General features: G+C 42.0%; 1 protein-coding gene across 1 annotated transcript in view; it reads left to right on the forward strand.

Moving 5' to 3' along the window:
* The first annotated feature begins 6,585 nt into the window (after positions 1-6,585).
* The window catches only part of ncanb (neurocan b), a 174,078-nt gene continuing 158,719 nt past the window's right edge, over positions 6,586-21,944 (forward strand). Inside the window, exon 1 of the mRNA XM_072660147.1 lies at positions 6,586-6,746. Within this exon, the coding sequence (XP_072516248.1) occupies positions 6,709-6,746 (38 nt within the window). The 5' untranslated portion in view covers positions 6,586-6,708. The remainder of the gene's footprint in view (positions 6,747-21,944) is intronic.

A 21,944-nucleotide genomic window follows, 5' to 3' on the forward strand; every position in this document is an offset into this window, starting at 1 on the left:
AAGTTATTGGGAGGTGTAGAGACTTTGTGTAGCCAAGGTTTGGAAGAAGACCTAAATTGTCGCCTTCAGCGAGAGGGAACTGGTTAAAATGGTCAGGAACAACCTAAGAACCACGAAAGCACAAGCCTGTTATGAACTGGAAGCTGCTGGAACACCAGTGTCCCTGTCTCCTGTCAAGCAAGTTATACATCGCCAAGAGACTGCTTTCCAGGAAGCAAGCTTTAGAAACAATGACACCAGGAACAGCGAATTATACCACAGTTAGTTCCGGCCCTGCAATGTGATTGGCTAAGAGACATCTAGGTGTGCCACAATTGCACTATAATAGCACTCAGACCGAAGCTCAAGTATGACTCCCCCACATACACACCTAACCTTGCAACGGCACCCGAGCTTACAGGACAAAACCAGTGTTGGCAACATGCTGAATTTGTCGCTAGACCTTTACGCTAGACATTCAGATTCCTCTATTATTTTCAAGCAGCAACAAATCTACCGACTTTCTGTACAAACCCCAGCAACTCTCCATAGGAGAGAATCACCAGACTGCCATGAGCAGGAGGCACAGCTCTCTCTCTCTCTCTCTCTCTCTCTGCCTCTTCTCTGTATGTAGAGACACAGCAGAACATTCAGCTCACACGGCCGCTCACACAGACGGGAATGAGCTGTGCAGGTGTAAATGGTGTTGCCAAGGACCAATCAATGACCTGTTTCTTCCTCCTGTATGTTAATTTATTCCTGTTTCTGAAATTCTGAGTGGAACATATTTATGGCAGTCTGGTAAACTATTGCATATATATGCATGTAGCTCGGAGGTGAACTCGTTCTGATCAATTTTAGGATAATATTCTAGTTTGTAAGTTTCAACGCATTAATCAATACATACATAAAAAACACTGATGTAAAAATGACTGTACATCTGACACTAGACAGCATGTAAATACGGCGTGATGGTGTCACAGATGTGCAAATTAGCACATTGCTTCATGTGCTAAGCAGAGTTTAGCTACTTTTGCAACACTGGATAAAACACCAGCCATATCAAACAGCAACCTTATAATTAAAATAAATGAATTATTAACACATTAGCCAACATACTTACCTTTAGTGCCTGACCTGTGTTTAATTCCCTACAGTTTTGCCACATCGTGAAAACTAACTGTGCTGTGTCCCAAACCCCCCCAAGTTCACTAAACTCAGACACTGTGGGTTTACTACATCAGAAGTGTTGCTAGGTAGGTAGGTAGTTAAGTAGGTAGGTAGGGTACATTGTGTAGTTTGAGACATGAAATTAGCTCAGCCAATCAGAGGGAGCATGACCTGCTGCACTATTAAAGGTGAAATTGGGACACAGAGAGGGAGAATCCCAAACACAGATCAGCTTCACATAAAAGTAAGCTCCTAATATTTGACAGCTCTGGGAATGTGTAGCAGTGTGTGCAGCAGTGTGTAGCAGTGTGTGCAGCAGTGTGTAGCAGTGTGTGCAGCAGTGTGTAGCAGTGTGTGTAGCAGTGTGTGCAGCAGTGTGTAGCAGTGTGTGTAGCACTGTGTAGCCATGTGTGTAGCAGTGTGTGTATCAGTTTGTGTATCAGTGTGTGTATATCAGTGTGTAGCAGTGTGTGTAGCAGTGTGTGTAGCAGTGTGTAGCAGTGTGTGCAGGCATGGGATTAACATAACGGTAACAGTGCCTTATGTTTTGGCTGTTGCGTGTAACCCTGATGTGCAGAGCGTTCCTGGAACATAGTTTGTGTGTCGTCACAGGATAACCTTGCCGGAACCTGTTTTTTAGCTAGCTGAGTTAGCTGTTGCTTGTAACCCTGATAATGAACTGTTCCTGGACTGTTCTGCCGGAAGAGCGCGATCTGATGGTGTTGTGACGGTGATATCAGAACTGTGGTGTAATCGCAATAACACACTGGAGTAATGTGTAATGTGTCATAATGTGAGATGTGGCTCTGGTGTACTGATCTGGTGCCTATATCTCACACTACAGCACAAACCTCCAGTGTGTTATTGCTTAAACATCTAATGAAATGACTGACTGACGGTGTGTTAGTGTTACAGTGCAAACACTGCACATCTGTGCTCATGCCATCTCTGTAGGAGGAGCACACTTTTACATCTGTGTAAGCTCCCCGCTGTTTGCAGTACGTAATCAATACTCCATCCCAGATGAAAGAGAAGACCCTCCCCTGCCAGATGTGCTCTCCTCTTTTCTCATTTTGATAAGGTGGGTTTCCTAAGGAAGATTTTATTTCTGTCTGTTCATAAATCATTAGGGTTGGAGTTGGGTCTGAGGAATACTGAGGAAAAATGTGTGAAATATTCAGTTCGGAGAACCGCGAGTAGCTCCGTGAGGCTGTGGAGACAACAATGGCCTTCTGTGTCGGGCCGTCCATTTGCGAGGAACGTTGTGGAGCGCTATTGATGTTTAATCACTCATTTTGTCATCAGTCAGAGTAATGGATATGTGGTTCAGCTTGTATGGTGCCTTGGTTAATGTACCATGACATTGTGTTATTTTGATGGAGTCCTGCACTGTGAGTCTACATTTGTGAAGGTGCAGTCCATCATGAAATGCCATATGCAGTAACCACAGGCTCTGCGCTCTGCAATCATGCAGTCATTCTTTTAAAGGGCCGCTACTGTGGAAATCTCCGTCTGCTTCTGTGAAGTAAGAGTTTGATGTCATATTTAAACTGGTTAAAGTTACAGAATCTATTACACTACATTAGAAAACATTAGATGTCACAAAATGTGTGCATTTACACATCCACCTATTTGGCTTACAGCAGTTTAGCTCCGCCCATTGGCACTGAAGTTATCATTTATAAGGATGTTTTAGCCTGGCCTGCTTTTTAAATGAGGGCACCCCATGATAGGGTGGCCAATCACAATTTACCACAATATCATTTGCATATAACAATCTTAAAGAGAAAAAGCCCACTAATTTGAATACATACATAAAGAGAGTTTGGAAAATGGTTATTATTAATGATTATTAATAATATTAATGGTGCATAAACCCACAAGAGGACAAAAAAACATATAAACGTTTATAAATAATAAAATAAAGCAAACAAAACCACAGTTAAAATATGATAAGATCCCCTAAGAGTTCATATATGAGCCCTTAAATGAATATATGTGTGTTTGTTCACTGTAAGTGTTGTAGTTGTGGCAATTAGTCAAGTCAAATTTATTTGTATAGCGCTTTTTACAACTGTTGTCGTCACAAAGCAGCTTTACATAATTAGTACTTAATTATGTACAAATTACCACGTAAACCCGCACCCACTCCACCATAGCAACAATAATATACCGCAGTAAATTCACAGAGTATAGCCCCTTTGCTTCAAATCTCATTTCAGTAAACTGTAACAAAAGGCTGGTGTGTCCCTAACGAGCACTGCTAATTAACCAAACACGTCAGGGCAAAATTGAACAGGCCACATTTGTGCAGGCACATTTCAGCACCATGGACAGAGCTCTGGCAAACACAATTAGGCTGCATACTACTAAAGTATAAACCTCCTATCCTCACAGTACACTGAGATACAGTCTGTATGTATGTATGTATGATTTCCTCCTCCCTTGACGCAGCTGTAAACATGCGAGCGATTGAGATGAGTCTGGTAAATGAGATGGAGCTGGGCGCGTGGGCGTTTATGTGTCATATGAAATGTGTGTCAGTGGGCCACATTACTGCCCCCCTGAATAGGCTCACCGCATCTCCGGGGACATCATTATTCTGCCGTAAAGCAAGCAGGCAGGTCGACCTCTGAGCCGGCTCCAGCAGATCTGCGTACGCTGTAATGGCTTGTTTGGGAATGAGGAACGTATTAACGTACTGCTGCGACCACAGAGCGGAGAGGAGAGTTCATTGCTTCTTTTCATGCTCTTAGGGAGCTCTTCATTTTCAGTCTTGGTTCCCTTGAGGTTCTTTATTGTGATTGGATACTTAGTGGTTCTTCGTTTGAGTCTTGGTTGTTTTTATTGGTCCATGTTCTTAATGAGTTTCTCCTTTTAGGATCGGGTTCTTCAGTGTTTCTCAGGGAAGTTCTCCTTTGGACTCTCGGATCTTTCTGAGTTTCTTCACGCTCTTAGGGAGGTCTGAGGGAGGAAGAGCTCCCCTAAAGCTCTTCATTGTCCTCGGTCCCTTTTAGCTGTTCTTGTTATTAGGGAGCTCTTCCTGTTAAGTCTTGGTTCTTCTGTGGTTCTTCTTCGTTCTTATAGGGAGGTTCTCCCTTTGAGTCCCAGTTCTTTTCAGTTGCTCTTCCTCATGCTTGTTTGAGCTCTTCCTTTTGAGTGTTGGTTCCTCCATGGTTCTGCACAATGCATTCTTGGTTCTTCAGTCCTCTCAGTGGTTCTTCCTCATGCTGTTAGGGATGTTTTCCAGCCGCTGTCTCTGTCTGTGATGCTCATTAGAGGGCTGGATCTGCAGTTCTGTAGAGCTGCTTTACACTTCACAACGTTGCACATTGTGGCATTGTGAAGGGTGGTACAAATGGAACTGAACTGAATTAAAATTAACTAAACTGAATTAAATGGAATCAAACTGAATTAGACTGAAGTAAACTGAATTAGACTGAATTAAACCGAATTAAACTGAACTGAATTAAACTGAACTGAATTAAATGGAACTGAACTGAATTAAACGGAACTGAACTGAATTAAACGGAATCATACTGAATTAGACTGAACTAAACTGAATTAGACTGAACTAAACTTAATGGAATTGAACTGAATTAGACTGGATTAATCTGAAGTAAACTGAATTAGACTGGATTAAACTGAATTAAACAGAACTAAACTGAATTAAACTGAACTGAACTAAAATGAACTGAACTGAATTAAACGGAATTAGACTGAATTAGACTGAACTAAACTGAATTAAACTGAACTGAATTAAACTGAACTAAACTTAATGGAATTGAACTGAATTAAACTGGATTAAACTGAAGTAAACTGGATTAAACTGAAGTAAACTGAATTAGACTGGATTAAACTGAATTAGACTGAATTAAACTGTATTAAACTGAATTAAACTGAATTAAACTGGATTAAACTGAAGTAAACTGAATTAGACTGGATTAAACTGAATTAAACTGGATTGAACTGAATTAGACTGGATTAAACTGAATTAAACTGGATTAAACTGGATTAAACTGAAGTAAACTGGATTAAACTGGATTAAACTGAAGTAAACTGAATTAGACTGGATTAAACTGAATTAGACTGAATTAAACTGCATTAAACTGAATTAAACTGAATTAAACTGTATTAAACTGAAGTAAACTGAATTAGACTGGATTAAACTGAATTAGACTGGATTAAACTGGATTAAACTGAAGTAAACTGAACTAGACTGGATTAAACTGAATTAGACTGAATTAAACTGAAATAGACTGGATTAAACTGGATTAAACTGAAGTAAACTGAATTAGACTGAATTAGACTGGATTAAACTGGATTAAACTGAATTAGACTGGATTAAACTGGATTAAACTGAAGTAAACTGATTTAGACTGGATTAAACTGAATTAGACTGGATTAAACTGGATTAAACTGAAGTAAACTGAATTAGACTGGATTAAACTGAATTAGACTGAATTAAACTGAATTAGACTGGATTAAACTGGATTAAACTGAAGTAAACTGAATTAGACTGAATTAGACTGGATTAAACTGAATTAAACTGAATTAGACTGGATTAAACTGAATTAAACTTAATTAAACTGAATTAGACTGAATTAAACTGGATTAAACTGAATTAAACTGAATTAGACTGAATTAGACTGGATTAAACTGAATTAAACTGAATTAGACTGGATTAAACTGGATTAAACTGAAGTAAACTGAATTAGACTGGATTAAACTGAATTAGACTGGATTAAACTGAATTAGACTGAATTAGACTGAATTAGACTGGATTAAACTGAATTAGACTGAATTAAACTGAATTAAACTGAATTAAACTGCATACAGGAAGCTGTGCAGTGCAGAGGCTCTTAAGCACTGGGGCTGAGAAAGACTAGAAGCCTCACCTCTTAAATAAATGTGGTTCCACATGGTTCTTGGCTTGGTTCTATGATTGTAGAATCTCAAAGACATGGAACATTTACATCATGTGCAGGTTCTCCAGAGGGTTCCTCACACTCACGCCTCCTATTTCCAAACATGGATCTTCACTGAACAATCAATCGGACTGTTGTTTTGGGGTGCATGATTAGAGCCTCGCGATCTGAATCTGTAACAGTGACCCCTCCATCCCCCACCCCCACCACGCGAGCACAGAGCAGCACGAGCCTCCAAACCATCCCTGGGGCTACAAATAGGGGGAGATAATAAGGCGGGGTGTGAGGGGGTGGGGGGTGGGGGGGTATAATGAAGGGGGGCAGTAGCATAAGGGTTTGGGGGGGGGGGTCTTCGAGCCTCCGCGCGCGCTTTTGTTCACCGTCCTCCTCGCGCGTCCTGCTGCTGGTGGGGATTATATTCTCTCTCTCTCTCGCTCACTCTCTCTCGCTCGCTCGCTCGCGCACCCACCCGCTCGCTCGCTCACTCGCTCACTCTCCGCTCTCGCTCTCTGGATCGCGAGCGCGAAAGGATCTCCACACGCGCGTGCCTGTGCCTGTGCCTCGGCAGCCGCGTGTGTTTTTTGATGCTGCTTCCAGCGCGAGCTGCGAAGAAGATCCGCCACACCTGCAGATGAAACGGGAGGCAGCCTCGCGCACATCGCGGACAAGGTGAGAGGGAAGGGGCTTTTACTGTCCTTCATCACTTCATCATCATCACTGTAGCATCCTCTTCCTCACAGCCTCCTCGCGGCGTTGTTTCCCCCCTTAGAGGGGCGCGAGAGGACAGCGAGGAGCTCCAGCAGGACAAAGCCTGCACAGATGCAGCTCCACGCGCCTACTGTGGAGTTCTGCTGGGGGTGTGTGGGGGGGCGAGGGGTGGTCCTGTGTTGAGGGATTTGTGGGTTTGAGCTTACCTGTTACCTGGTTACCTGTTCTGTTACCTGCTGCACGTGCTGTGTGGGACGCTGTTTGGGTTTAAAGCACAGAGACTAGTTTCTGATTGGAGTTCTCTAATGTTCTTCATGAGTGTGCATGCCTACACAAAATTGGGTTCTTCAATGGTTCTTTAGGTTCTATGTAACTTCATTTGAGCCAGTTGAGTTTCTAAATGGTCCTTTGCCCTGGTTCTTTGCCCTCTAAATGATGGAGAACCTCTTAAAATGGAACACATTCCTTTAGAACCAGTCAAAGAACCCACATGCACTGTTATACAGAACCCATTTTGCTACGTGCATGCAAAGTTTTGAGAATGTCCACATAATGTAAAACTTCTGCTTTAAAAAAAAAGGTTCCACTGTTGTGAGGGAACCCTTTTTCTGCACTATTCTGATCCATATTTGCTAAAAATGCATGCAGGTGTGAAGAACCTTTCTGAAGTTTCAAGAACATCCACATAATGTAAAGGTTCTGCACCAGTGTTTTTAGACCTCTCTGAGCCTTGTTTGTGGTTCCTTGTTAAATTGGTTCTACATAGCACTGAAAAGGTTCTGCAGTCATCTGACATGCTGTTTCTGGCTCTAGATATATCCCTTTTTGCTTAGAGTGCATTTAAATGTAAAGAACCTTTCTGAAGTTTCAAGAACATCCTCACAATGTAAAGGTTCTGCACCAGTTCAGGGTATCTGACACCGCTCTGAGCCTCATGTTTGTGGTTCCTTGTTAAACTGGTCCTCTGAAAAACAGGGTTCTGCTGTTGAGAGAACCTTTGTGTGTACCATGTAGATCCCTGTTTGCTAGGGTTGGTGTGAGGCTGGAATGGATGGAGGACGTTGTTGTTGTTGCTGTTTCTCTTTGTCTCGTTCGACTCAGAGCTCGTTTGTATTGGTTGAGATCCCAGTTAAACTGCAGTGCCACCGTAACGCACGGCGTACAGTACCTGCTTCTCCGCCTCCCTGCCGAACGTTCTGCCTGGTGTGAGCTGCTTCTCCTGATTCCGGCTGGAGAGTCGGCTTCATGAGCGCAGTTCTGCTTCTCCATCAGCGGCAGGACCCCCAGGTAGCTGTCCATGAGTGCTGCATCCTATTTGCAGAGCATCAGGGTTGTGAGGTGCTGGGCTGTGTGAAGTTCAGTGAGTGGCGAGGGCTGTCAGTTTAAAAGCTGTCGCCGTGACGACAGTGAGGAGAAGTAGACGGAGCTGATTCCTGCTGTCACTCCGTCCAGGCTGGCTGTGGGCTTCGTCTCAGTCTGAGAGTCTGGACAGCTGATGAAAGAAGGAGAAAGACTGGCTTTGGGCTGCCAGGCTGTAGAGGAGAGCTTGGCTTGACCTGATCTGGGGTAGACTGTCTCATGGATTGGATGGATTTGTAGCTGAACAGGTTCACAGGATTCACACTTTTACATTTTCATGGTTTAATCTCTGGCTGCAGTACAGAACCACTGTGTGGAGTGAGAGCGGTGCAGTACAGACATCTCACAGCGGAGGTAGTTTTAAGACGACCAGAGCAGACAACGAGAAATTCCCCATTTCCCCTGATTACATTTAGAGCTCTTCAAAAGCTCTTCTTTGCACAGGTTCAGCAAAAGTATGCAAAACATGACATATACATATAAGATATTTCTGTTTTATGGTGTTAATTTATTGCTCTGATACTTTGTGGTCAAAAATAAATTAATCAGATTTTATGTTCATTTACATTTACAGCATTTATCAGACTCTCTTCTCCAGAGTTCTTACAGAAGATCTTCACTGTTTACTGAAGAAGAACCTCAGCTAGTTTAAATAGAGTAAAATTCAGATCCTCTAATCTTAGACTCTACTAAACACAAGTCAATATGGAGACCATAGTACTCTACTCTTCACCCAAGTCCTCTCAGATTTAATGTAATGCAGATATTTCTATTTATTTAGTTTGGAAAGCTCATCTGATTGAAACTCCTCAGAGCTGTGCTGAATGTATTGAGTGGTTATCACTCACCCCTCAGTCTATTACAGCGAAGCTGTCCTGTGGGCTACACTGCCATGCTGTCACCCTTCCCCCTGTTACTTAAGGGTAAATGCTGATATTTTATATGTAGTAGAGATCAGTAGGTGAGCCAGCCAGGCTAAAGTGCAGCCTCCACACCAGGGGGTATAATGCAGTGTTACACTTAAGCAACTGTGAGTGAAGTTCATTTTCCCCATTAAAATCAGAGCCAATTATTTAGAATTTTTTAATCAACAGATTAATAAAATGTTATATATTGTTTTTAAATGGTGCTGATATTTGCTGTTCTACTGTGTGAAGGCATGTTTATTTTTGTAGCACCTTTTGATAAATGACTATTCAAAATGCTTAAAAAAACACAGAATAATTATTTTTAAAAAGCATTAAAAAGCAACAATAATAACAATAATAAATAATATGAAACAATTCAATTAATAATAATAGAATGGAAAAGAAAAGACATTAAATTGTACAAATAATAAAATATGAGTATAATAATATTAATAATAATAACATTTTCAATTAATGATTTAAAATGAATAATAACAACAACAACAATAATAATAATAACAATAACAATAATAAAAACAATAACAATAATAATAACAATAATAGTTACTTCTTTCCCACTGAAGAGCAGCCATAACTAAACAAAATCCTGCTTCAAGATTTAAGACCAGCCTGAGACCAGATGTTAATCAGTCCTTGGGATGTCTGTGCTTGCATAATTTATTTAATATATATAATAACAATACATAAAGAAATCTAAAACATAAATGTTAATTATTAATCATAGTTATTAGGACAGATATTGTTATGTATTGTACCCATAAAAGCTTGTGTGGTTGAAACGGTAAAGAACTGCTTTTAATGAACTGTTTGGCACTTTTAGTTCTGACCTCTCCCCCTCAGTCTGTTATGACTTACCCGTCCTGTGGGGTGCGCTGTGGCGTTTTTACCCCACCGCTGTTCATTTTAATATGTTCTACTAATCTGCAGGACTTAGCAGGGTTAGGTGTAATGCAGCGTGAAGAACCCTTCTGAAGCTTTAAGAACATCTACATCCGGTTCCACTGTTGTCAGAGAACCCTTATTCTGTGCTAGATAGAGTAGAATGAATGGATCAGTAACACACTCCAAACATGCTGGAGATGTGTGTGAGCTGCAGCGTCTCATTAGTCTGACCGGCAGTCCGAGAGGCTTGTCTGACCCAGCAGCCGGTACCGTGAACAGCGTGTTTGTGAGCAGAGCGTGGACACATCGACAGAATCGTCCGTGGCGTGCACTCTGTGTGTGTGTGTGTGTGTTGTGGTGTTCTTTGTCAAAGGGCTGGTGGAATGGAGAATGGCAGAGTGTTGTGTTTAGAGCAGCCCTGGGGAAATTTCCAGCAGCTGTTTGCAGCAAATTGGTTACTGGTTCTTTCAGAGCCTCTCATGTCTTCTCTCTCTCTCTCTCTCTCTCTCTCTCTCGCGCTCGTTCTCTCTCTCGCTCTCCCTCTCTCTCTCTCTCCCCTCTCTCTCTCTCTCTCTCTCTCTCTCTCCCCCTCTCTCTCTCTCTCTCTCTCTCTCTCTCCCTCTCTCGCTCTCTCTTTCTCCCTCTCTCCTCATACAACAACCCCCACCCCCACCAGCCCTCTCACTGTCTCTTTTAGCCAGACACACACACATACACACACACTTACACTTATCCTCCCTGCCTCTCACCTGAGTTACACCTGCGTCTACCTGCACCAGCATGTGTACAGATAGTGGGGCTATCTCTTTCTCTCTCTCTCTCTCTCTCTCTCTCTCTCTCTCTCTCTCTCTCTCTCTCTCTCTCTCTCTCTCTCTCTCTCTCTGTCTCTCTCTCTGTCTCTCTCTCTCTCCCTCTCTCTCTCTCTCTCTCTGTAGCTCATTCTCTCCTCTTTACCTTTAATGTTAAAGATCAGATTTACATTGTTATGAGAATAGAGGGAACCCCCCCCCCCCCCCCCCCACCGTGCTGCTGGGCGTCTTTAGCGAGGGTCTGATTGATTTTCCTCTATTTCAGTAATGTGTTTCCGCCCGGCTGCGTGGAGCGGGTCGGGAGCGGGCGCTGACAGGTGGAATTGAATTTGTACTTGAAAAGCATCCAAACAGTGCGCTGCTTCAGATTCCAGCAGATAATGTCCTCGTCGTAAATTAGCGAGCGCTGAGCTTAATGGGCCACATCTACCACCACAATCACTCAGAGCCTCCTCTAACGCACAGACACAGCAGCAGTGCTGATAGTGATGATAAGGCTGTTAATGGTGTTAATGTAATAGTGATGATAGTGATGTTAATGGTGATAGTGATGATAGTGATGTTAATGGTGTTAATGTAATAGTGATGATAGTGATGTTAATGGTGATAGTGATGATAGTGATGATAGTGATGTTAATGTAATAGTGATGATAGTGATGTTAATGGTGATAGTGATGATAGTGATGTTAATGGTGTTAATGTAATAGTGATGATAGTGATGTTAATGGTGATAGTGATGATAGTGATGTTAATGGTGTTAATGTAATAGTGATGATAGTGATGTTAATGGTGATAGTGATGATAGTGATGTTAATGGTGTTAATGTAATAGTGATGATAGTGATGTTAATGGTGATAGTGATGATAATGGTGTTAGTGATGTTAATGGTGTTAATGTAATAGTGATGATAGTGATGTTAATGGTGATAGTGATGATAGTGATGTTAATGGTGTTAATGTAATAGTGATGATAGTGATGTTAATGGTGATAGTGATGATAATGGTGTTAGTGATGTTAATGGTGTTAATGTAATAGTGATGATAGTGGTGTTAATGGTGATAGTGATGATAGTGATGTTAATGGTGATAGTGATGTTAATAGTGATAGTGACGTTGGTGTTAGTGATGTTAATGGTGATTGTGATAATAGTGATGTTAATGGTGATAGTGGTGATAAGGCTGTTAATGGTGTTAATGTAATAGTGATGATAGTGGTGTTAATGGTGATAGTGATGATAGTGATGTTAATGGTGATAGTGGTGATAAGGCTGTTAATGGTGTTAGTGATGTTAATGGTGATAGTAATGATAGTGATGTTAATGGTGATAGTGATGATAGTGATGTTAATTGTTATAGTGGTGATAAGGCTGTTAATGGTGATAGTGATGTTAATGGTGATAGTAATGATAGTGATGTTAATGGTGATAGTGAAGATAGTGATGTTAATGGTGATTGTGATGTTAATGGTGTTAATGGTGATTGTGATGTTAATGGTGTTAATGGTGATAGTGATGATAATGATGTTAATGGTGTTAGTGATGGTAATGGTGTTAATGGTGATTGTGATGGTAATGGTGATAGTGATGATAATGATGTTAATGGTGATTGTGATGGTAATGGTGATAGTGATTATAGTGATGTTAATGGTGTTAGTGATGTTAATGGTGATAGTGATGATAGTGATAATAGTGATGGTAATGGTGATAGTGATGATAGTGATGTTAATGGTGATAGTGATGTTAATGGTGTTAATGGTGATAGTGATGATAATGATGTTAATGGTGTTAGTGATGTTAATGGTGTTAATGGTGATTGTGATGGTAATGGTGATAGTGATTATAGTGATGTTAATGGTGATAGTGATGATAGTGATGTTAATGGTGATAGTGATGATAGTGATGTTAATGGTGATATTGATGGTAATGGTGATAGTGATGTCAATGGTGATTGTGATGATAGTGATGTTAATGGTGTTAGTGATGTTAATGGTAATAGTGATGATAGTGATGGTAATGGTGTTAGTGATGTTAGTGGTAATAGTGATGATAGTGATGTTAATGGTGTTAGTGATGTTAGTGGTAATAGTGATGATAGTGACGTTAATGGTGTTAGTGATGTCAATGGTGATTGTGATGATAGTGATGTTAATGGTGTTAGTGACGTTAATGGTGTTAGTGATGTTAGTAGTAAAGGTGTCGTGTAACACAGGGATCGTCTTCTGAGAACACCAGAACTCAGCTTTAATAAACAGACACTATATGGACAAAAGTATTGGGACTCCTTTAATGAATATCATTATTCATTGCTTCTTCTAAAAAAGTAATGTTATTACGAGTTTACCTGCTTTTGTTGGAGTAACTGTCTCTACTGTCAAGAGAAGATTTTGAAACATAATTGCTGTGATAATTTGATTGCATTCAGCGACAAGGGTGTTAGTGAGGTCAGAATGTTGGATGATCACCACCCCACCTCATCATTCCTAACTCATTCCAAAAGTACTGGATGGAGCTCCACGACCATCATTCCAGAGAATACAGTTCCTTCATTGCTCCACAGCTCCTTAATGCTGCGGGGCTTTATACCCCTCTAGCCCACGCCTGGCATTATTAGACAGCATGGAGCCAATAGGGTCATGATGTTGATCTGCTCCAGAGAGTCCTATTCTATTGGCAGTACTTCTTCTCTACAGGGACTAGACAAGCTGTGAGTGCATTTGCACATCTGTATCAGCAATTGGTGCAAGTTTAAGTAGCCAAATAAGTTTAAGACTTGGCACCCTGTCAAGTAGTTAAAATCAGTCTGTGTATGTGTGTGTCTAGACATGTACATGTGTGTGTATACTATACATAAAGGATAGTTGACCCAGACAGAGCAGTGTGTATGTGTGTGTGTGTGTGTGTGTAGTCTGGCCTTCTGTGCCGCACACAGCACAGTCAGGTTATGAATATTCATCAGAGAGCAGGACTGAGACTCCATTATTTAGAACTGCATTGTTTCCTATTAAAGATCATGAGTGAGTTATGGAGCTCTCTGTATCTGCAATAGGGGCTAAACAAAGGGACACATCAGAGGAGAAGATCCATCCTCTTCTGACAGGAAAGCGTTCACCATGACTCAAACATGCAGCACATGTGTGTATTGGTTGTTGTTGTTTAAAGGGCAACATTCCAATTAGCTGTATAGTGTAGTGTAGTCATATGGTGTATAGTGTGAACAGTCAGATGTAGTTAATGTAGTTAATAAGAAGAAGTAATTTATAATCAGCGCAGAATTAATGGTGACCAGTGCAAGGATGAGTGAATTGGACTAATATGGTCAAATTTTCGAGCCCTGGTGAGCACTGTAGCAGCTGCATTCTAAACTAGTTGAAGCTTTTTTAATGACTCACATGAACTTCCAACCAGAAGGGCATTGCAGTAATCCAGCCTTCAGGTTATAATGCATGCAGCAGATTCTCAGCATCATTTAACAAGAGTGCATTTCACAGTTTGGCAATATTACGTAAATGGAAGAAACAGTTTTAACATTTCAGCAGATGTGTGCATCAGACGAGAGGACGAGTCGAAAACAGCCCCCGTAGCTCTCTCTGCTCCAGAGGGTGCTGTCGCATGTCTGCCCCTGTGCTCTGACCCGGGGGTTTCTAAGGTATGACAGTGAGAAGCATTCTGTTGCACTGCACAGGTGTATAAGACAAGAAGTGCTTGTTTTCACATAATTTTAATCAGTGTTGTTGTTGATGTTTTAAATACGTTTATAGAAGCCCAAGAGAAATCCGTCAGCAGAAGGAGCTCGGCAGTATGCACAGCAGGAATTAGAGTGGTTGGAGCTTAAATAAAGAATCCCTCTCCATGGGTTTTGCAAGTGGGGCTGATTTCAGCACTGGACAGCTCCCAGGCCTGGGCTGCTGTTCCTCTGGCCTCTACTGCCCACAGCTACACGCTGCTATTAAACGAGCTACATCTGCACTAGAGCAGAGAGAAATGGCATTTGTTCAAGGAAATATTGGCTCGTCAACCCATATGGCAGCTGCAGTGTTGGACTGAGAAAGCTCAGTATTTTTGCTGTTGGTTTTTTGAGTGTCAGAATATGGATATATCAAACAGCAGCATGTAAAGTTTGGTGTGCCTGAGGAGGACTGACTCACACAGAGGGTCCGAAGCAGAGTCAAATACGCTGTAAATGACTTCCCACGATTATTCCTGCACATCTCCAACAAGCCAAATCCTCCCCCAAGAAAGAGCTCCCTTATTAATCCCCTGTTCTGTCTTGTATGTATGAAAAACCTGCCCGGTAATCTCCTAACTACCATCCGTACCCTGGGAGAGGGAGAAAAATCATTAAGGTTTATAGGAGACAGGAGGTAACGTAATGTGATTCATTTCTTCAAATCCCCTCATTTCTCACAGGGGCATCTTTCACTTTTCATTTTCCGTCTCTGTGAATATGAGTGTAATATTGTCTTGTGTGATATTGGTTTGGGTGACAATGAGGCTCGTCTCTGTAGATAATTTGGATTGTTCATTAACATGATGATGGATATTACTGAGGATTTTGCCATTATGCTGTTGTTGTACAATAGAATTCTGAAATGAGGGTATTTTGTTTCATCGTGCTCCCGTTTAACAGCTTTCCATGACTGTGAATTGGACTTAACCCGCTGAAGCCAGCTTAGTGTTCAGGTATTAATATTAAAGAGCTCATATCAAAGAAAAACAGAATTTGCAAAAGAACTAAAAAAATTGCATCTTAACTTCAAAGAGTTTGGTAATTTGTAAATATTAAATACAAATAAAGTAAACAAATAAAATACAATCACTCCCAGCTTCACAATCATATAATACCAATAAACCAATATAGTTACATACAGTATATCCATCTATACAGCTAGACTTTAAACCACACCCATTCAGCTCAAAGTTATGAGGGGTGTTTCAGCCTGTGCTGCTTTTTAGGAAGGTAAAATACAACACAACAGTGGCCAATCAGAACAGAGATGATTTGCATGGATCAGTCTTAAAAGCACAATAATATGAACACTTAAGAGTTTGATTCTAAAGGTTGAAAAGAGGCTGGAAAATGGTGATGAAGGAATGAATTATTGACTGTTTTTGGTTCAGTTCAAGTACAGGAAATCAATAGAGTGCATTAAAGTGTAGGACTGTAACCCTTTGATCTTACATCTAGACTAAATATATGTAATGGGTTTCATTTTAAGATTGCTATTAAAATTGTATAGGCATGTTAACTTCTAGTTTTTAATAATTGAATCTGCTGAAAGTATCTTATTATTTTGCTTATTCCAAGAAATTATGCAGATAATTGTTTTTTTTTTTACAAAATAATATTAAATATTGCTTTAGGCAACAAAATTGGATGAAATAACTTTTCAAACAATTTAAACAACATTTATAAAGAAGTGAAATAATGTTTGAGTGAGGAACTGAGGTGAGGACCCACATACAGACCATTAGGATCAGTAGACGGTGGATGATACTGTAGGTGTTTACGTTTATTAAAGCATAAACACTGTGTTTTAGTCCCAGGTGAGCACACCTGATCTGTTCTGGACGTTGTGGTGGTCGAAACGTAGAGCTTTGCAGGGCTCTGCAGGAAGCACCCCTCCTTCCCTACCTATAGCATGTCCAGTCCAGCGTCTGAGGTGCTGGACAGAGACGGTCTGAAAGAGACACTCAGGCCTCTGAGCTCCTCATTCGGCTGCATAGCTACAGAGTGTCCCCACCGCCTCCTCCCCCCACTCCAGACTGTAACACACTCCACTGATTGGATTTGTAAGTCTCTGAATTTGCCCCGGCGTATCACGGGTCAAACATCCTGCAGAAAACGTTATTTTCTCTCTCTCTGCAGCCTCTAATCAAATTCCCCTTGCTGCAGTTCTCCTTTATTTAAACGCTGTGCGGCTTGTTCGTGTTTTCCTGAATCAGAGGCTTTAAAGAGGACAAATCTTACCGTTCCTCTTAGATTTTATTCGTTTTCCTCAGAGTCATCCTCATCTCCTACAATTGCACCTTCTTAAATGTCTATTTTCCATATATTTTATCTGTATATTTGTGTTCCTACATACACTATATGGACGAAAGTATTGGGACATCTGTTCATTCATCGCTGCTTCTAAAATCAAGGGTATTAAAATAGTTGATCCTGCTTCTGTTGCAGTAACTGTCTCTACTGTCCAGAGAAGAAGACTTTCTACTAGATTTTTGGCAGAGCACCGCTGTGAGAATTTGATTGTATTCAGCGACAAGTGCGATAGTGAGGTCAGGATGTTGGATGATCACCACCCCACCTCATTACTCCCCAACTCATCCCAAAAGTACTGGATGGAGCTCCTCCTCCATCATTCCAGAGAACACAGCTCCTCCACTGCTCCACAGCTCCTCAATGCTGGGGGGCTTTATACCCCTCTAGCCCACACCTGGCATTAGGCAGCATGGAGCCAATAGGGTCATGATGTTGATCTGCTCCAGAGAGTCCTATTCTATTGGCAGTACTTCTTCTCTACAGGGACTAGACAAGCTGTGTGTGTGCATTTGCACATCTGTGTCAGCAATGGGTGCAGCTTAAAGTAGCTGAATGTGTTTATTAGAAGGGGTGAACACAAATATTTGGACATGTAGGTGCATAATAACAATAATTTATGTGATTTAACGAGCATCTCTGGCCACTCGGGTCCAGCATTACTCTGTTAAGGCCAGAGACCTCCTCGGGTCAAGAGGTCTGTCCAGTGTTTACTGTGGGAGTAGTTGGTACAAAAAAACCCAACAAATCAAGAGCTGCTGGTATTTCCCTCCAACACTGAGAGAGCATACACACTCACACACACACACACACACACACTCACACACACACACACTCACACACACACACACACACACACACATACACACACTAAACTGCTCTCACGCAAGAGAGCGCCGTTTGTTTGTGCAAGCCTAAAGTGCTGCATTTCCAACATTTGCACATCTTAGGCGGCAGTCTGTTTAACAATTAGCATTTAGCAACTCAACAAAGGAGCTCTGCAGGCGAATTCTCCTCCAAATTGCTTTTCCGTTTGTTCGCCACATTAAGACCTAACAGGTGGGGTTGTAACCAATTCCCCCCGTAATTAACTGTCATCCTGTAGAATAAATACGGTGGGGGGCAGATAGTGGGAGAACTCTGCCGGAGAGACGGTGTGGCTGTTAGCGATCAGTGATGAGTGCTGATTAGGGATTCAGATCAGTGATGGTGCCGAGGACGTGTTTGTGTTGTGGATGACGGGGAAAGCTTGGGCCTTGTGCCAGATCCCCCAACGGCTCAGTGCCTGAGGACGAGTGGAGCAGGATAGCTGTGGTTGTGTTGCTCTGGTGGTTCTGTAGAGCATGTGTTCTAGACTCTGGGTGTAGGCATTTCTAATAAAGTGGCCAGTGATTGGACGCACAAGGCAGGTGTTTCTAATAAAGTGGCCAGTGAGTGGACGCACAAGGCAGGTGTTTTTAATAAAGTGGCCAGTGATTGGACGCACAAGGCAGGGGGTTCTAATAAAGTGGCCAGTGATTGGACGCACAAGGTAGGGGTTTCTAATAAAGTGGCCAGTGATTGGACGCACAAGGCAGGTGTTTTTAATAAAGTGGCCAGTGATTGGACGCACAAGGCAGGTGTTTTTAATAAAGTGGCCAGTGATTGGACGCACAAGGCAGGGGTTTCTAATAAAGTGGCCAGTGATTGGACGCACAAGGCAGGTGTTTCTAATAAAGTGGCCAGTGATTGGACGCACAAGGCAGGTGTTTTTAATAAAGTGGCCAGTGATTGGACGCACAAGGCAGGGGTTTCTAATAAAGTGCCCAGTGATTGGACGCACAAGGCAGGTGTTTCTAATAAAGTGGCCAGTGATTGGACGCACAAGGCAGGGGTTTCTAATAAAGTGGCCAGTGATTGGAAGCACGAGGCAGGGGTTTCTAATAAAGTGGCCAGTGATTGGAAGCATGAGGCAGGTGTTTCTAATAAAGTGGCCAGTGATTGGACGCACAAGGCAGGAGTTTCTAATAAAGTGGCCAGTGATTGGAAGCACAAGGCAGGAGTTTCTAATAAAGTGGCCAGTGAGTGGAAGCACGAGGCAGGTGTTTCTAATAAAGTGGCCAGTGATTGGACGCACAAGGCAGGGGTTTCTAATAAAGTGACCAGTGAGTGGACGCACAAGGCAGGTGTTTTTAATAAAGTGGCCAGTGATTGGACGCACAAGGCAGGGGTTTCTAATAAAGTGACCAGTGAGTGGAAGCACGAGGCAGGTGTTTCTAATAAAGTGGCCAGTGATTGGACGCACAAGGTAGGGGTTTCTAATAAAGTGACCAGTGAGTGGACGCACAAGGCAGGGGTTTCTAATAAAGTGGCCAGTGATTGGACGCACAAGGCAGGGGTTTCTAATAAAGTGACCAGTGAGTGGAAGCACGAGGCAGGTGTTTCTAATAAAGTGGCCAGTGATTGGACGCACAAGGTAGGGGTTTCTAATAAAGTGACCAGTGAGTGGAAGCACGAGGCAGGTGTTTCTAATAAAGTGGCCAGTGATTGGACGCACAAGGTAGGGGTTTCTAATAAAGTGACCAGTGAGTGGACGCACAAGGCAGGGGTTTCTAATAAAGTGGCCAGTGATTGGACGCACAAGGCAGGGGTTTCTAATAAAGTGACCAGTGAGTGGAAGCACGAGGCAGGTGTTTCTAATAAAGTGGCCAGTGATTGGACGCACAAGGTAGGGGTTTCTAATAAAGTGGCCAGTGATTGGACGCACAAGGTAGGGGTTTCTAATAAAGTGGCCAGTGAGTGGAAGCACGAGGCAGGTGTTTCTAATAAAGTGGCCAGTGATTGGACGCACAAGGTAGGGGTTTCTAATAAAGTGACCAGTGAGTGGACACACAAGGCAGGGGTTTCTAATAAAGTGGCCAGTGATTGGACGCACAAGGCAGGTGTTTCTAATAAAGTGGCCAGTGAGTGGACGCACAAGGCAGGGGTTTCTAATAAAGTGGCCAGTGATTGGACGCACAAGGCAGGGGTTTCTAATAAAGTGGCCAGTGAGGGGACACACAAGGCAGGGGTTTCTAATAAAGTGGCCAGCGAGTGGACGCACAAGGCATGTGTTTCTAATAAAGTGGCCAGTGTGTGTATGTTTAAAGCCAGTTACACACCTGTGCATGAGTATATAACCAATAATCTATAGTGGTACTTCACTATGGCTCTTTATGTCTATTGTTGGGCTTAAAGGCTACTCTGCTCACTCCCCAACCACCCACCCACCCCCTTCCCCAAAACCACTCTGTAATTACCAGCTTCTTAAATTCATCTATGTCGTGGTTTTAATCTTCCACAGCCAGACTCTGGGACCAAGGTTAACCACCCAAATCTTTTTGTGAACACTTTTAATTGGTTTTTAAAACACACCGAGAGCACTGGGTATTACGTTAAGTTTCTTGGAGCGGAGATTATTTGAGTCTGAGGTCTAATAGTTCTGCTCGCTCTCTGTAACCCAGCAGGTGAGCTCTCATTAACAGAAACAATCAATAAGCTGAAAAACTCTGGGTAGGGAAACGATGGAGAAACAGTAGGCAGTCCCCTTCTTGGAGCTCCCCAGGGTTTGTAGGTTCCGGGCTTACAATGGAACAACAGCTGCTGATCAACTCCTTCATAGACATTCACTCCTTAAAGCTTGATTTCAGTGATCTCAGGGTTTCGGGACTCAACAACTGCTAAGAATTGCCTACTTTGACAGGAAAGGACCATTTGTCTCACACTACAGACGTGATATTGGGAACTTTACCAACGCTTTGAAGCCGTATCCGTCCAGATCCTGCTTTATAAGGCTGGCTGCTGTCATGGCATGCCAATGCAGCTCACTAACCAGCATTTAGTTTGAAGGGTTTACATCAGACACTCCTTTAGGATTGAAGGTAAAGCATTTGAAGCTATGATTGAGTTTTATTATCATTATTATTATTATTATATTGGTAACAGATAACACCACTACCTGCCACTGAGTTACAACACAATGTGGGAGACTGGGGTTTGATTCTTGGTCTAGGTGACTATACTGCGCTACACCAATGAAAGTCCTTAGGTAAGACTCCTAACACTACATTGGCCCGCCTCTGTAGGTTGCTCTGGATAAGAGCGTCAGCTAAATGCCGTAAATGTAAATGTAAATGTAAATACTATAATAAATAATACACTATATTTTTTCACTATAGTTCTGAATAACATGTCATATTAATATTTATTCGTTTTTTTAATTATATACAATAACATCATGTACAGCATACATTGAAATTCTACAGCAAAATGTAGGAAAGGAAGATATGATGCTCAGAAACATCACATTACACAGTGATGAGACGCAGATAGACTGGATAGCCCTGCTACAGGATTGGCCTGGATTCATTCATTCTTCTCTCTGATATCTGATTCAGCATTTGCTGGCTCGATTGGCTATTGGCTGGATACCCACCCACACTATCCATACTGATCTCCTGATACAGCAACATCTTGCTATGAATGGACCAATATCGTGATATAAAGTAATACAATTCAAGAGCAGGGTTCCTGTTCCCCTGGTAAGTCATGTATTATTTATTAATGTAGATTTGAAACTCTCTAAGGACAGTGTGTACAGAACGTGAGGCCAAGCTAACCGTTCCAACACTGCGGGTGTCACATCATCATCTGTAATACATCTAAACCATCATATGAAACACATCACAAACAAAACCATCAGAATAAAGAAGAGACCATCTCCCGTAACGAACATAAGCCCAACGACGTACAGCACATATCCATTTGATGAATGACTTTAGCATCTGAACTGCCTGACCCCTCATTAGTAATGCAGGACTGCGCCGTACGGGATATGATGAAGTGAATGTGGAGGGTTGTAGTATATTTCTGGAGGATTCGTGCAGTATTGTAAGAGAATGATTCACAGTGCTGTCAGCTTTAATATAAGAGGCTTTAGATTTATTGGAGAGAAAGAGTGTATCCTGGAGCTGTCACGGTTTAACTAATGCTGCCACAATTCTTCTCCAGGGCATCAGAGATTTGTCATACATGCTGACTTACGCAGCGCACATCTGGAGAGTCCAGTAGAATCTGGCAGGGCCTGACCGCCTACGAGAACGCTTGTCCCTCCAAATTAATGTAGAC

This window comes from Salminus brasiliensis, chromosome 17, assembly GCF_030463535.1.
Source record: "Salminus brasiliensis chromosome 17, fSalBra1.hap2, whole genome shotgun sequence".
Lineage (NCBI taxonomy): Eukaryota > Metazoa > Chordata > Actinopteri > Characiformes > Bryconidae > Salminus > Salminus brasiliensis.